The following is a 16,739-nucleotide window of genomic DNA, read 5'->3' as shown; positions in this document are numbered from 1 at the left end:
TCAAGAGCCTACTTTGTGCCAGGTACTGTGCCAAGTGCTTTACAAATATGTCATTTGATCCTCACAACAACCTTATGAGGTAGTTGCTATTATTATCCCCGTTTTACAGATGAGGAAACTGAGGCTGAGAGAAATAGGACCCTAGGCAAATTACTTAATCTCTGTGTGCCTCTGTTTCCTCATTTATAAAATGGGGTTAATGATAGTATCTACTTCCCAGAGTTGTTATAAAGATCAAATGAATTAATATATTGAAAGCATTTTGCAAAATTTAAAACACTACTACCTAAATGTTAGCTGTTATTTTAGAAGCAGCTAGATGACACAGTGGATAGAATCCTGGGTCTGGAGACAGGAAGATCTAAGTTCAAATCTTGCCTCAAAAACTTAGTCACTGTGCTAGCCTGGGCAAGATTTCTTTCTCTCCCTCAGTTTCCTCATCTGTAAAATCAGAATAATAGGTTGTTGTGAGCATCAAATGAAATAATATTTGTAAAGCCCTTGGTAAACCTTCAAGCACTATGTATAAATGTTAGTTTTTGTTATTATTATTAATGTTACTATTATTGTGATGTGTAGATGCTATTATTCTCCCCACCTTACTCCAGATCACATAAGTAGTTTGAACTTAGGTCTGCTATCCAACCCACAACCCTCATCATAGACATAGAACCACAGAGTCCAGGATTCCTATTGCAATAGAACTGATAAATAATTTGACTAGCTAGTTGCCTTTAAAAGAAATTAAAAGTAGATATTTATAATTACAAATCTTTCGTTAAATTGCCCAAACCACCATTAACTACAAGAACTATATAATAAAAGAAAAGTCAGGCTATTTACTTTTTTTCCTTTCCTTTCTTAAACTCATTTACTGTGAATATTGCCCTTTTAGATCTGTGTTTTTAGTAAAGTAGCCCCTTTGAGGGGACTATTTCTGTCTTAAGGACCATGTAGTCTATACATGGCATGAGGCAGCATTTTTATAGTCCATCTAGTTAAAAAAAAAAACTTGTCTTAAGACATGTTAGGTTTGCCTTGTATATGCTTTTAAGGGTTTATAAAGTATATATCACCTCATCAGACAACTGCCAATTCTTTTTTGCCGGAGGCAACAGAAGGAATTCCATACCCATTAGTTTAATCTTACTGTGCCAAAACAGCTAGTTTTCTGTTTTATTCATTAATCTGTAAATATTGTTTTAATATTTTCCTATTAGTTGGTTTTAAAATAAACATAGCAATTTTGCCATTTTATTTCTTGGGCCTTATTAGTGTACTCTGAACCATAGTTAATTTGGTTTAATTTGAATTTTATACTTCTTCCTAGTTAGGATTTTATCCAGCTATTCGAGTTGGGCTTCAGTTGCACCATGAAGACCCTTATATTCACTTTATTAGCTACTGTATCTTATTCACCTTCAAGAAAGTCACTGGCAGCACTCAGCTTTGTCAGTTTATAGATATTCCCCAACCCAATGGGTCCTGACCCCAGGAATCTGAAGAACCTTCTAGCGGTCCTTAAACAAGGCATGGTATCCTATGGAGAGCCATTTGTGGTTTGTGCCATTACGAGGGAAATACTAGAGTTGTGCAAAAACAGTATTGTACCCCTGGTGAAACTGGCAAAATGAAGTTTTCAAGATATGTGAGAAGGTGGAAAATGTGGTGAATTTGCCCAGGCCTTTTGCTTTAGTGAAAGACAGTTCTGGCAGACTGGTTGCTTTTTCCATCCTCAAACCCACTCTCCCACTTTCCATAGAAATTATGTGAAGCAAGATGTGTTTTAAACATCCAAACCTGAAAAAAAAAACACGCTTAAAAACACATTTTTGAGGGGACGTCAGTATTCCAGGTTTAGCATTTCACTGTCCTCCACTGATTTTAAACATTTGAAGACCTCGGTGAACTGTGTCCATGATCTCATTGAGCTGCTGGCTCATACCACTCACCTTAGGAAGTCTTTGGACCCCAGGCAGATGCGATCACTTTTGTATGTTTCCCAGAATGGCCCTCATTTTGTGGCAGAGCATCTCAACTGACTGCAGAGAAGAAAGAGAATTAGAAATGCAATTAGACAGCTTATGAGGTGTGACTGTAATGAGACTAATTTTTATGTGCGGCCTGTGGAGCCCGTCTCATTATTTTACAGTCATTCAAGTTGTTATATTGTTGAAAAAAAATGTTGCTTGTGAGTAATAGTATTTTACCATTTATTCAAGAACAGTTTATTCTTAGGAAAAGATTGCTGTGTAATTTTGCCATTTGCCATGGGCTGTGGGATGATCTGATACACATATACACCACTCAGAAGCTTTTAGTTTTTGGATTATGTTTTTGAAAGTTATTTAAAATCTTGACAAAAGGGACTTTGAATACTGTTCTTTTGAATTTTCATAGGTACAGCCTTTTTCGGTAGCAGATCAGATCAGATCAGGTCCTCAGCTGAAGACCATCTATGTTGGAAAATTGGTTTTATATAGATAATTGAATAAGGGACTGTTTCTAAAAATCATATTTACCATTTTCTTGTTTGATAATACATTGTGTAAGACTGAAATAGGGTAGAATGTCAAGTTATAACCTTGAGATATAATTTCACTGCTCCATATTGTTTAAAGATTGTATTATAAGAAATGGAAGTATAGGGAAAAGATTTAACCAATTCCAATCAACCATTTAACTTTTCCTAAAAAGTTTCAGGCTTAGGTAAGATGCCTCAAGTATAAGAAATTTTATTGACATTCAAGAATAAGGCTGGGTATCTGGATCAAGTACATCAAATATCCATGATTCTACTTTCTTTTAAAAAAATATTGATTCCCTCTCTCTGTCTCTGTCTCTCTCCATCTCTGTAATTTCCCAACGACTCCTCTGTCCTCTTTTATAACAAAAATGAGTGTAATCAAGTGAAAGAAACTGATCTGTTGGCCATGTCTGAAAAATATATGTTTTATTCTGCATTTCTCTGCAAGGAGGCTGGTCATTGGATTCAATGACCCACAGGGGAAGAACTTCATAGGCCACAATTGATCATTATATTCAATGACTAGCATCCTCAAATCTTTCAGTGTCGTTTTCCTTTATGTGATTGGGGTCAGTAAGTAAGTTGTTGCCCTGGTTCTGTGTACTTCATTTCTCATCACTTTCTATATGTCTCCCAAAGTTTTTCTGAGTTCATCAAATTTGTCATTTCATATGAAGGAATGGAAGAGGAAGAGACATTTTACTAAATGCCTACTGTGTGTCAAACACTGTAATAAAGTGTGTTATTTATTTTATCCTCACAATGACCCCAGGAGATAGGTACTATTATGATCCCTATTTAATAATTGGGGAAATTGATGCAGATAAAGGTTAAATGAGTTGCTCAGGTCACACAACTAGTAAATGTCTGAGGTTGAATATGAACTCGGGGTTTCTTGACTTCAGATCTAGTTCACTATTTACTCTGCCCACTTCTTCAATTGTTGAGTTGTTTCAGTGAGCCCATTTGGGTTTTCTTGGCAAAGATACCAGAGTGCTTTGTCATTTCCTTCTCTGGCTTATTTTATAGATGAAGAACTGAGGCAAACAGGGTTAAGGGGCATGCCCAGAGTCCCACAACTAGTAAATAAGGCTGAGTTTGAACTTAGGAAGATGAACCTTCCTGACTTCAGATCCAATACTCTAACCACTACTCAACCTAGCTATCCTTGGCAGCTTCTTCTATGGAACAAAAATATTAGATCCAACAATTTTGCATTGTGCCTTTTCTTCTTTAATATTCTTCCTTAATATCATATATGTATGTATTTGTATATGTAATATATGTAATGTATTTATTAAGTTAAATTAGTTAAGATTAAAATTGAAAAGAATTAGTTAAGTTAAAATTAGTGGAATTAGGTAAGTACAGAATTACCAACAGGGTGATCCTAGATGAAGTTGAAATGTGTGATGACTTTGGGAAAAAAGAATGGAGTATGTTCCTGACCAGATCAATCTATTAATAATTGAGAACTCTTTGTTCCAAAACGTACATCCTCTACCTTTCTTCCTTTTCTCTTTCATTCCTTCCCCTGTTTCCATTGGCCAGTAACATTTGTTTCTCTAATTTATTTTTGCAAGCAAGACTATCAGGTATACACCTCTCTTGCTCATATGTAGTATCTAAATGACTGGTTGATTTTGTTTTTTGTTTAAGAGTTGTACATACAAAAGGGACGAGAGAGAACTAAAAACTGGAAAAATTTACCTTTATGTCATTTCACTTCTATTTCTATAGGACGATTTTGTTCCTATGGCAGATTCTACTCTTGTCAGCCTTTTTCTTGTCACTTTATTATTCGATATGAGTTTTTAAAAAAATAACTCTATTGATCATTATTATCTGTGGGTATATATGTATATGTAGATGCATGTCTGAATATTAATTATAGTCTATATACATATAGTTGTGGTTTGTGTGTAAATGGAAAGTCCTTTTTATTAAAAAAAATTTCTCTGAACTGTTCTTTGTATGATAAGATCTGGTTAGATTAATTGATTTGAGGGAGAAAATTCTAAGTTTTTTCTAGACTTTTTCCTATTTGAGGGCAACATATAGAAATATAATAGAGGGTCCATCCATGGTACCTGTGATCCTTCATTAGCCACTAGACCTTTGGTTCATTTCGTCATAGCAATGGTAGCTAGCAATCTCTCATTTTAGAATTATTTGACATTGATTTTATTTGGTTCAAACTAATGCTGCCTTAATTGCATCCTTAAGACATTTCTTCTGTCTTCCCTATTTTTGTGGTTGACATCTTTCAGTCTCATTTGTGACTTTTGGGGGGTGTTGGGGTAGAACTCATGTATTTATAAGACATAGAACTTAATATTTTCAAGTGTTCTATAAATGTAAGTTTGAATAATTATATAGTATTCGCAGTAAGTGCTCAAATGGTTTTTCATCCATCATCTATTAAGAATTTATATGAAAAATTTTGTTGATATTAGTGCAAATTCCTGTTTATCTGTTTATCACTGGCTCTTGCTATTGGATTGGGCAACTTCTTTTCTTGTCAGATATTTCCTGAATCATATTTCTTATAAGAGAGGAGAGCAGGGTGTAGAGCACTGGTGTTAAACTTAAATAGAAATGAGGACCATTAAACTATACAAAGTGATACTTGTGGGCCACAAGTTGACTTAGAAAACCACACGTTAACATCATCTATATTTATTGAATTTGTATTTTTTTTCTTAAATATTTCCCAATGACATTTTAATCTGGTTTGGGTCATACCCAGGAATATTGCACTAGTCTTCTGCCCCTGGGTTTGATACTTTTGGTGATGTGAATAGAATACTATACCTAGAATTGGGAAAATCCAGATTCAAATCCTACTTCTCACACTAGCTGTGTATGGGACTTTGGATAAGTCATTCAATCTCTTAGTGCCTCAGGCAATTCTTGGAGGATTGAAATCATTGGGAGGGGAAAGGGATCTGAAAATCACAGATCTATAGCTTCAAGCTCATAACATATAGTTGGCATAATGAGCTACTACTCCCTTATGCCCATCTAGTATTTCAAAGTCTTTTTGATCACCCAACGTTTTGATTCTTTAGAGATTGTGTATTCCATGACATAACCATATAGCATCACTGGGTATTAGCATTGAAAAGATGAGCTTTGGGACTGAAGATAGTCAGAAAATGTAAAAAGATGTAGAGGCAGACCTCCAGCATATTGGGTGGCTTCTTTGGAAAGCATCTGCGGGAGGCCATGGACAGCCATCCCACAGAATTAGAAATAATAAATGGAAAATTCCAATCTGGTGATAGGAGTGAGTACTCACATTAATGAGATTACCAAGGTATTGAAGTATAAGAATATACCAGCAACAATAACAATCCCAATAACAAACATAGAAGCAAAGTGACTCCTTCTTTCTCTACTTCCCCAAAGAAGAGATCTCTCTTTAAAATATTTAATGTCATTGTAACTACGAATATGGATTTTCTTTTTCATTTAGGATGCTGGAGAAATGGTTCGTTCCTTTGTTGGTGGCCTGGAGCTTGTTGTCAATTTACTGAAATCAGAAAACAAAGAAGTCCTGGCGAGCGTATGTGCTGCAATCACCAAGATAGCAAAGGATCAAGAAAATTTAGCAGTTATAACAGATCATGGTGTTGTCCCTTTGTTGTCCAAACTTGCAAATACAGTAAGTAACACACTAGAATCACACTGGGATATCTACTAAGGTAAATAATCAAGGGTATTATTGTGAATGAAATCCTACTTCCTTAGAGGTTACAAATCTGGCCTCCAACATTAATATGCCATGTGAGCTTGGACAAGCCAATTCACTGCTGTTTGCCTCAGTTTCCTCAACTATAAAATGAGAATAATAAGGAAAACTCACCTTAAAAGGTTTGTTGAGGGGATTAAATAAGATACTATTTGTAAAATTCTTAATAGTAGATGCTTAAATACTTGTTTCCTTCTTTCACTCTAAAAACTTACATCTCTGGAACTTCTGAACAAAGAAACATTACATCACTCTGTAAAAGTTAGCTATAATTATTTGTTACTAAACTCCCTGGGGCCCTCAATTTTCCAATGTAGAATGAACATGTTGGATTAGATGCTTCCTGAGGTCTCTTCAACCTCTAACCCTATCATCCTAAGGTCTCTTTCCAGACCCAGTAGTCTATGATTCTATAAATAATTAAAACGTGGTGTGATACTCAAAATTAAAACATTAACATTCAACTGAGCAATTAAATTTTATCTCAAATTTTGGATTCCCCCCACCCATTTTTCTCCTAAAGGGTCTAGGGTTTAAAGGCAAAAATTCCAGGGATAGCTAAGTGGCTCAGTGGATAGAAAACCAAGGCTAGAGATAGGAGGACCTGGGTTCAAATCTGGCTTCAGATACTTCCTACCTGTGTGACCCTAGGTAAGTCACTCTATTCCAGTTGCCTAACCCTTATTACTCTTCTTCCTTGGAACAAATACTTAGTATCAATTCTAAGATAGAAGGTAAAGGTTTAAAATAAATAAATATTGAAATTCTCAGATTATTCTCAACACCTAACTTGACTATCATTTTCAACCTTTCCCCTTATGGTATATGTTCTATAAAAGCATACCCTGCTTGTTTTCAAAGGAAAGTTGCTAGCAACTTTTATGTCTGTGTTTTTAAATTTTCCTATATGAATATTTTATTGTGTTGTGGAAGTGAGCACCAATTCACCTTAAGACATCTCTACGCATGTGTGCTCCCCCACCCCAGGTCTTTTCTGGGCTCCTTTTTATCTTCTCTTTCTACAATATCCCCCATAATGAGCTCATCTCTTCCCAGGGGTTCAAATATCATCTCTCTGAAAGTGACCCCCAAAAACTGTGTTGTTTAGCCCTTTTAGTTATGTCCAGTTCCTTTGGGGTTTTCTTGATGAAGATACTAGAGGGATTTGCCGTTTCCTTCTACAGTTCATTTTATAGATGAAGAAACTGAGGCAAACTGGATTAAATGACTTTACCAGGGTCACACAGCCAGAAAGCATCTGAGGCTAGATTTAATCTCTCTCTCTCTCTCTCTCTCTCTCTCTCTCTCTCTCTCTCTCTCTCTCTCTNTCTCTCTCTCTCTCTCTCTCTCTCTCTCTCTCTCTCTCTCTCTCTCTCTCTCTCTCTTCCCTCCCTCTCTCTGTCTCTATATATACATATGTGTGTGTGTATGTATACACACATACATATATTTAACAACACAACAATAGCCTTGGGCTCTATTGGGCATTAGCAGCTATAGCATTAAGACTTAGATTGAGAGATGCCTTCCAACCTTATTACTATGACAGATGTATCCATTTTTCTCTGTGCAGAATAATGATAAACTGAGGCGGCACCTCGCCGAAGCAATTTCTCGCTGCTGCATGTGGGGCAGAAATAGAATCGCCTTCGGAGAACACAAAGCCGTGGCCCCTCTAGTGAGGTACCTGAGATCCAAAGACACCAATGTCCACCGAGCCACTGCCCAGGCACTGTACCAGCTCTCAGAAGATGCCAACAATTGTATCACTATGCACGAAAATGGAGCGGTAAAGGTAAGGGATCTGGTAACTCAACAATGCACGTATTTAATAGTCATTCGGAATTGGAACAAACTTGGGGGGAAGCTAAATTTATCCCAAGAAATGTAATCTGAACATTCTGTTTTGTCCCCTGCCTGGCTCACAGATGCAGATATGCATTACTTCACACAACAGATGTGTTACTGGAAAGTTGTCTGTAAATAGGATTTTTCTAAAATTAGGTGTGTTTTAAACACATTAGAAAGCCTGGCTTGCAAAATGCCCTGGAACTCCTTCCAAGGTGAATGCGTTGGTAAAGTGAGTAATCACCTCTTTTATTGCATTTGTTTAAATCAAGGTGAGCCTGTAAAACCTTAATGCATAAAGGGCACTGGAAACCCATTTCATTATTTATTTGAACTTATTCTTATAGCACTGAAACCCAAATGCCTAGGAATACTCCAAGAGGCAGGATGATGAAACACTTGAAAAGTCTGGGTTCAAATTCTGTCTCTAACACTTATTACCTGTGTGCCCATAGGTAAGTCACTTTACTTTGGCCTCAGGTTTCCTCCTCTATAAAATGAATAAGTTGGCCCTGATGATCTCTGAGGTCCTTTCCAAATCTAGTCTATTATCATGTGAACCAATACTTTTATCTGAAAGAATTGGCTATTGATAAGGAGGTCATTAATAAATTTAGCCCTTTACTATTAAGTGACAATATAGTTAATTTCTAAATGCTTTTCTAAGTGAATTCAAAATAAAGATGAAAGATATTTTCTGTATTCTATTATTGGAAAGAAAACAAAATATGAGTAAGATTTCTATTAACTTGAAGTTATTTTAATTCTTTTTTTAATCACAAGGAGATTTAATCTCCTCCTCCTTACTTTTTAGTTTTCAATAAAGTTTTTCCTTGCACTTTGAGTAAGACTAGTCAGCCAATTTGGAGACAAGGATGGTTTCTGTTACTATATGTGGGCCCTAAGATTTCTGTAAATCAGAAACCATCTAGTGCTATTGAAAGGATGCTTTAATGGCTCTAAAAATGAAAAGTAACTTTATACTGACTGAATAGCTATTAAAAATACACCATCACTTGAACTGAGGGAGGGAAAAGAGTGCTTTTTTTCCTTCTTTGAAAGACCTCTTATGACTTATTTGTAATTGACCTGTCTCCTTATATAACATAAGTTCCTTTATAAACATCTAATTCAGGAGCCTATGACAACACTATATATTTAAACATTTTTATAATTCATGGCTACTAGGGACTTGATCATTGGTTGATAGTTTTTCAAAGTCTTAGTTGTGTTGGGTGTGAAGTCTATAATAGGAATCTGGAAATCTTATAATAAATATGTTGTTTTTAGAATAACTTTCCCCCCCTCCTCTTTATGTTTAGGGACCATCCCAGTTTATGTAGGGATGTAGTATTGATTTTGCAAAAGTATCTGGTTTGTCATACTATATTTAAAGTTGTGTCATCCTCTCCATTACAAAAGTCAAAACACAACAAAATAAAAATAAAAAACAAACAAAAACCCGATATACAAAATTTCTTTCAACCATGGCTTTTTAAAAACACTTCAGCAAACTTGATAAAGAAATGTAATCATCACTTTTAAATTAATATGGGGTCACCAAAAATGGAAACTTTTCTGTGGTGAGAACTGCATATTTAATCATTATCTGCGAAATTCCCCAGCTTGTGATATAAAGTTTGCCATTCCGTTTAAATTAGCAAGATGACTCAAGGTGTTAAATTTTGGAACTCAATGTCCAGTTCACACCAATTTCTAATTCTAAAAGTTCATACTGTGACCTTAGCTCAGTTCATATGTGTATACATCATGCAAGTCATCACTCAGTTATTTGTTTTAGTGGAAGGGGAGATAAGCATGGGCAATCCAGTTTTTAAAAATATATTTGTATGTATGCGTTTATGTATATGTACACATATATATATACATATATATATATTATATATATATTCAGCTCCTGAATTCACACTATTTCAAAGTGAATACAGGATATTCTCTCCATTCACAGATTTGTGATTTGAAGTTTCTATATTTTACATAGCTAGCATTTGTCCAGCTAGCATTCGTGGTTTTCAGAGGGCTAACTCATTTGACTCTCAAAGTCTGTGAATGCCATAGTTAACTTCACTTTATGGATGAGGAAACTGAGGCACAGAGGTCAAATAACTTGCCCAGGGTCACACAGCTAGAATGCATATGAAACAGGAATTGAGATCAGATCTTCCTGAATCCAGACTGTAGGCTCTGTAAACCACCGTGCCAGCTATCTACCTTTTTAGTAGGTGTGCCTACAGTTATAGGCTACCTGTATTTGGTCTCTTCCAATCATCCTTTATATTGTTATCAGATGAATTTTTTCTAACTATATTCCTTACTCTCTGGGCAGCTATGGGGCATGTACCATGTCTCTTGTTATCAGCCTAGATGGTATAGTAGATGTTCTGGGGAAATTAAGCCTAGAAAAGAAAAGACTTGGGGCAGGGGGTAATAGCTGTGAAGTACTTGAAGGACTGTCATGTTCTAGTTGGCTCCAGAAGGCAGAAATAAGAATGGAATTCATAAATGAAAGATAGATTTAGGTTTAATGTAAGGAGAAACTTATTAGTGACTATCCAAAAGTGGAATGGACCACCTCAGGAGTTGGTGGGTTCCCCCTTGCTTTAAGGGCTTCAGGTAGAGTGTGGATAACCACTCCTTGGGAACTTTGTAGAGAGGAATGGGCTGCATTAGACAGCATCCAAACCCTTCCCCCCAGCCCCAGTTTAAGGTTCTGAGATTGTTCTGAGTTCTAACAAGTTGAATATAAATGTTTCTCTTCTAGCTTTTCTTTCATTTTTGTGTATTTGCATTCCCAATCTATTGTTCTCTCTTTTCTTTCTTTGGTGAGACTTGCCATTACAGCATCTGATTTTTCTATTCTGCCCATTATTTTTGCTGTGCAGGTCATAAATTCTGCTCTCATTATTCTTATTCCTCTTTTAAACTCCTCAGGAACAGAGTGTTATAATTCCATGTTCTCCCCAAAATCTTCAGGGTCTTCTGACTCATTAAGTGTTGGATCATTTTCCTTTCTCTTGAAGTATTTATTCATAGATGCCTGAACTTATTTACCAAATCTAGAGGCCATAGCTCTCTTGTAGTTAATGTTTTCCCTGTTGATTTTTTGAGTTTTCTTTTTGAGATCTTTGGTAATATTGGTCTCTTTCTGATTCTCTGACTTCCCTCTGACGGTAATTTCTTTGGGAGCTGGATTTCAAAGTGTCTGAGCTATCTCTTACTGTGGGCAATTCACAGGACGCCAACCTATGTCTCTATCCTAAGTGACTTTTGGATAAATAGAACTGGTCCCACCTGGACACTGAGTACTCAGTGGAGTGCCGCCCAACTTCTACACACCCTGTATTCTACTGCTTTGTCCTCAGTTCTTTAAGCAGGCATGAGAAGGTCAGAGAGCCACCATGCTGTCATTATGGGGTTGATTTTTGTAGTTTGGATCAGTGATGCTCCTGGAGGGGATGTAGTGTTGAGCCTGGTGACTACCTGGAGCCATGGAAGTGGGAGCAGAAGAAGGGGGACAGGGTGGGTGTGAGACAGATTGTACAGAAATGACTTCTAGTGGAATCCCTGCCTGTAACCCTGACTCCAGGGTCACTATGGCTTCATTTCCCAAACTGGTGGGGTTGAACTCCTACCTGGGAAACTGAGAAGAACAAAGGACACAAATAGAAACAAACATCCCCAGGCATATTTCTCTGAGCCAGGGTAAAAGAGGAGGACCTTCCCCTTTCACCAGTTCATGGCATCCTCATTATGGGTGAAACTGCCATTCTCATGATAGAAAAAGAATAACCTCTGAAGTCTGTCCTTGGTCAATAAAAGGAGTCTATATCCACCCATGTGATAGGAAATGCTTCCTTCTTAGGAGATCTGGCCATTCCCAGAGAAGTTCTTTTAAGGGTACCCCTAGTAATAGACAAACTGGGCATGCTCCAAAGAACCTGTTATATTAGCATGAAAGAGAAGGTGGCCACAGATCTGATCATGGAGGTCCTTTAATGGACTTTATTTATTAGGTAAAATAAAACCATTTCGTGGTTGATAAAGGAGGAGTGACTTGATGAGATCTGTGCATGAGAAAAATTAATCTGATAACAGTATAAAGGATGAATGGAAGAGACCAGAGGCAAGTAACTTATAATAGGTTTTTACTTCAGGTGGCTGAGTCATCTTTCAAAATGATCTGGAATCATCAAGCAAAGCTTCCTAAGATAGCTGGTTCCATCAGCTCTTTCTGTGCCTTTCTTCCCCTTTCTTTTCTGCATCTTGATCCTTCTATTTTGTTGTGTCACTTTCCCATCTTACCTCTCAGCCTAGACCTGCAACTCAGCCCAAACCTTTAGACTGGCAGCCAGCCAGGGCTTTATTCCATGCAATATAAAATCATGGAATTATGAAACAACTTAATTCCCAGTCTGCATTTTGTTTCTTGCTACTGGTGCAGAGTCCTGGTAGCTGTCTCACTGTGCTAGCTGAGGAACTTTAAGAGGAAGGGGCAAAAGGAGAGTTGGGTAGGAAGGTAAAGAGGGTTCTGGAAAGCTATACCAATGAAAGAGAATGGACTTTGCCACAGGGAAGTGGACAGCTATTGCTTCCCCTGACTAAGTCATGAAAACTAATAAGAATAAGCTTAATGAGGACAATTGAACATTTAATGAGAGGAATTAACGACTCAACCTCTCTACCCCACAGTTTCCTGTCTCCTTTTCATAATGTTAAAGCCTGTGCAGCCAGATTTTTAAAACCAAAAATTAGATCACATCCTTGATAAAAGAGGATCCTTCTTCAAAATTTTGGTTAAAAACCAACTCCATTCCTTGAAATTTGGATTCAAAAATTGAACTAGCATGACTACCACCTAAACATCTATTCATCTATGAATCTATATGTATGCACACACATACATCTAATATTCATATAATATCAATTCATATTCACTATTAAAAAGGAATTCTGGTATTTGAAACTCAACCAAAAATATCTGAATAAATTAGCTAGAAAAAATTTTTATTTTTTTTTCTGATAAGAGAAACCAAGCAATCAATCCATAAGCATTTCCTTTGTTTCCTTTGTCCTTGGCACTGAGCTAAGCATTGAAAATACAAAGCAAAAGTAAAACCAGTCTTTGTCTTCAAGGAACTTATAGTCTAATAGAGGAGAGAGTATATATAAATCGGTATATGTGAGATATATACAGAATAGATGAGAGGTAACCCATAGAGGTAATAGCACCATAAAATTTGCCTTCAAACTTGGGGAAATGATGTAATATAGATTTTAAAAGCTTATTTTTGCAGAAATTATAACATTTCATAATAATCTGTCATGTTGAAATTTATTGAATATCATCATGAACTTTTTTACCTAAATTCTATATTTACAAGATTTTTTCTGTAGTTAATTTCAATAATTTTCCCCCAGAAACACGTCTATACCTAATTTCTCAAGTTGTCTTTTACCTTGAACTTCATTCTTAAGATTATATATATGTATATAGATAGATATCTTGATAGATATCTCCTTATCATCTACCAACTTTTACATGGCCTTTTCATCTTTCTTCTTCCTCACCACCACCACCAGGTGGCACACATTCGATGTAGTGTACTGTCATTTTTTGAATAGGAATATCCTTACTCAGAGAAGTTAAATTGCTAATACAAATTCTAGCTTGAAAAACAGTTCTATTCAATCAGCCCATTCACCCAGAATAATTGCTAGGATATATGAAAAGAGATAACGAAAGAGAATGGAGCCCCCAACTCCAAGGGATTCTAACAAGCCCCTGTGTTTAGATTTATTTGAACTACTCATGATAGTACTATTCAGACTGATGAGGATTGCTCACCTGCATTGGTTCATCCTTTGTCTGCCCCAAACACCCCCTAACATTTGCAGGCCAGCCAAGACCATTTGATGATCTGAGTGGAGCTGGTTGCCTAGGATTCAGCTATCTACTTGTGTGGTTTTATTTTCTAGAATCAGGCCAAAATGGTGACTCAGGATGGCAATGAAGCAGAGGCACATGGGCATTCCTATACTCTTCTTGTATGTGTGGCTATGCCCACATGTGTATATTCTGTCCAATAAACAAACTTTTAGTATGATCAAACTAGTGTAAGATTTTGCCTGGGTTCATAGGATCATAGATGTTCTATATTTTACATAAATGCTTTTATTTTAAAGATGAAGAAATTGAAGCCCAGAGAGTTTAAGGGTCTTCCCCAGGGTCACACAACTAGTAGATGACTGAGATGGGATTTGAACTCACATTTTCCTGACTTTGAATTCCATGCTCTCTCTACTAGACCTCTTGAAATCTCCAAAGAGATTATGCATTTTTCTTCTTGGCATCATTATATATATCCCTAAAGTTTCATTACTCCATGTAGGTAACTCTATAATTTTTTAAAAAATTAAATCTACATGACCAAGAACAGGACCACAGTGGGATGATTTCTACCAAAGGTTCCTAGAAGCATAGAGTGAGGGATGGAAGCTTTCTTCAGAATTATCTAGTCCAACCCTCCTTACTTTATGGTTGAAGAGGGAGATATTTTCAAACTTTGCCTTGATCATGTGAAGGGCTATCTCTATTTCAGATGAAAACCAAAAATGTCACTTGGATCAGTCATAGAGTAGAGGAAAGTGACATGGATTTGGATTCTGAAGATGTGGGCTAAAATCCAGGCTTTACTAACCCTTCTGGCCCTTTCTCTAAAATTTGAGGAATAGACTAGGTGACCTCTGTGGTCTCTTCCAATGCTAAATCCACATTGATCTCTTATGGACTAACTTAAGGCAGTTCATGGAGATCCTATTAGGCAGAGAAACATATTGGTTCTTGCCAAAGCCCCTTTGACACTTGGGAATTTCCAGTAGATGGGAGCCTGGACAAGAGCTGTCTGACCCTTCCACATTAGTGCTTTCCTTATTCTAGTGGCAGTACCACAGCCATTGCCAGCATTTCTGGTCCTTCCCAATACCTTTGGGGAAATTAAAAGTAGCTCCCCATCAGGAAAACATTTAGGGAGTCCTGATATAGACTGATCAGTCCAATAGAAAATTACCGTTGGAGAACTTTTGTAAAAGCTTTGCTTTATGGGGCAGCTAGGTTGTTCAGTGGTTGGAGATCCCAGTCAAGAGATGGGAGGTCCTAGGTTCAAATCTGGCCTCAGACACTTCCCAGCTGTGTGACCCTAGACAAGTCACTTGACCCCATTGCCTACCCTTACCACTCTTCTGCCTTGGAGCCAATACACAGTATTGACTCCAAGATGGAAGGTAAGGGTTTTAAAAAAAAAATCTGACCTCAGATACTTCCTAGCTGTGTGACCCTGGGCAAATCACTTGATCCCTATTGCCTAGCCCTTGCCACTCTTCTGCCTTAGAAAGAATACATAGTATTGATTTTAAAATAGAAGGTAGGTATTAAAAAAAACCTTTGTGTTATGCTGCATAGATACTGTTTCTGTATTGTAACTTAAGTAAAGCCTAATGGTCTCTAGCCACAAGTATAATTTTAAAAAAATTAAGTACCTACTATGTGCCTGTTATTGTTGGTCAGTTGTTTTAGCCATGTTTGACTCTTCATGGTCCTGTTTTGGGGTTTTCTTGGCAAAGATAGTAGAGTGGTTTGCCATTTTCTTCTCTGGCTCATTTTACAGATGAGGAAACTGAGGCAAACGAGGTTAAGTGACTTGCCCAGTGTCACATGCCCAGAATCACATACAAATTCAGGTATACACGATTGGAGATTGAAAAAATAAAGGCATAAAGCTAGTAAATGTCTGCAGCTAGATCTGAACACAGGAAGATGAGTCTTCCCGACTTTAGGTCCAGCACTCTAGCTGCTGCATCATCTGGCTGCCCCTGACTATGTGCCTAACACTATGCTAAGCTTTGGGGATACAAACAAAAAAATAAAGAGTTCCTCTCTTCATAGAGCTTACATTAAATTTTTTTTCAAGTATTTCTTTTATTAGTTTGCTTCTTTTTTTTACCTCCATATAAGTTAATCTAAAAAGAAAATGAATCCCTCAATACATATCTGCATATTTGGGCAAAACAAATTCCCATATTAGCCATGTCTGAAAATGTATGTCTTTATTCATCACTTCTCTATAAAGATGTGTTTGGCATGTTTTAATTCCATTCTTTTGGACTCACACTTTACCAAAGCGTCGGTCAGAGTTCTACCGTCTTTCAAAGTTCTTTTTTCTCTGACATAATTTTTATCATTATGATCATTCTTGTTTTGTTCACTTCACTCTATCACTTTATAGAGGTCTTCCTACATTCCTCTGAAACTATCCATTTCATTATTTCTTATGGAACCACCATATCCCATTCCATTCATATGTCATAATTTATTTAGTCACTGCCCCCAAAGGAACATGCCTCTTTCATTTCCAATTTGGGGCGATGATGACAGGAGCTGCTGTAGATACACAGATCATTTTCCTCATCATTTCCTTTGGGAATATAGCTATAGACATATAGTGGCTAGTCAGATCAAAGGATATATATATATATATGTATATATATATATACATATATATATATATATATATATATACATTTGGTAACTTT

General features: G+C 36.7%; 1 protein-coding gene across 1 annotated transcript in view; it reads left to right on the top strand.

Moving 5' to 3' along the window:
- ODAD2 (outer dynein arm docking complex subunit 2) overlaps positions 1-16,739 on the top strand; it is a 203,015-nt gene that overhangs the window by 140,766 nt on the left and 45,510 nt on the right. The window contains exons 16-17 of the mRNA XM_044678938.1: positions 6,006-6,194; positions 7,855-8,076. Coding sequence (XP_044534873.1) covers positions 6,006-6,194; positions 7,855-8,076 — 411 coding nt within the window. The remainder of the gene's footprint in view (positions 1-6,005; positions 6,195-7,854; positions 8,077-16,739) is intronic.

This window comes from Gracilinanus agilis, chromosome 5 (assembly GCF_016433145.1).
Source record: "Gracilinanus agilis isolate LMUSP501 chromosome 5, AgileGrace, whole genome shotgun sequence".
Classification (NCBI taxonomy): Eukaryota; Metazoa; Chordata; class Mammalia; order Didelphimorphia; family Didelphidae; genus Gracilinanus; species Gracilinanus agilis.
Note: the sequence above shows the minus strand (reverse complement) of the source record. Positions and strands in the feature narration are given on the sequence as shown.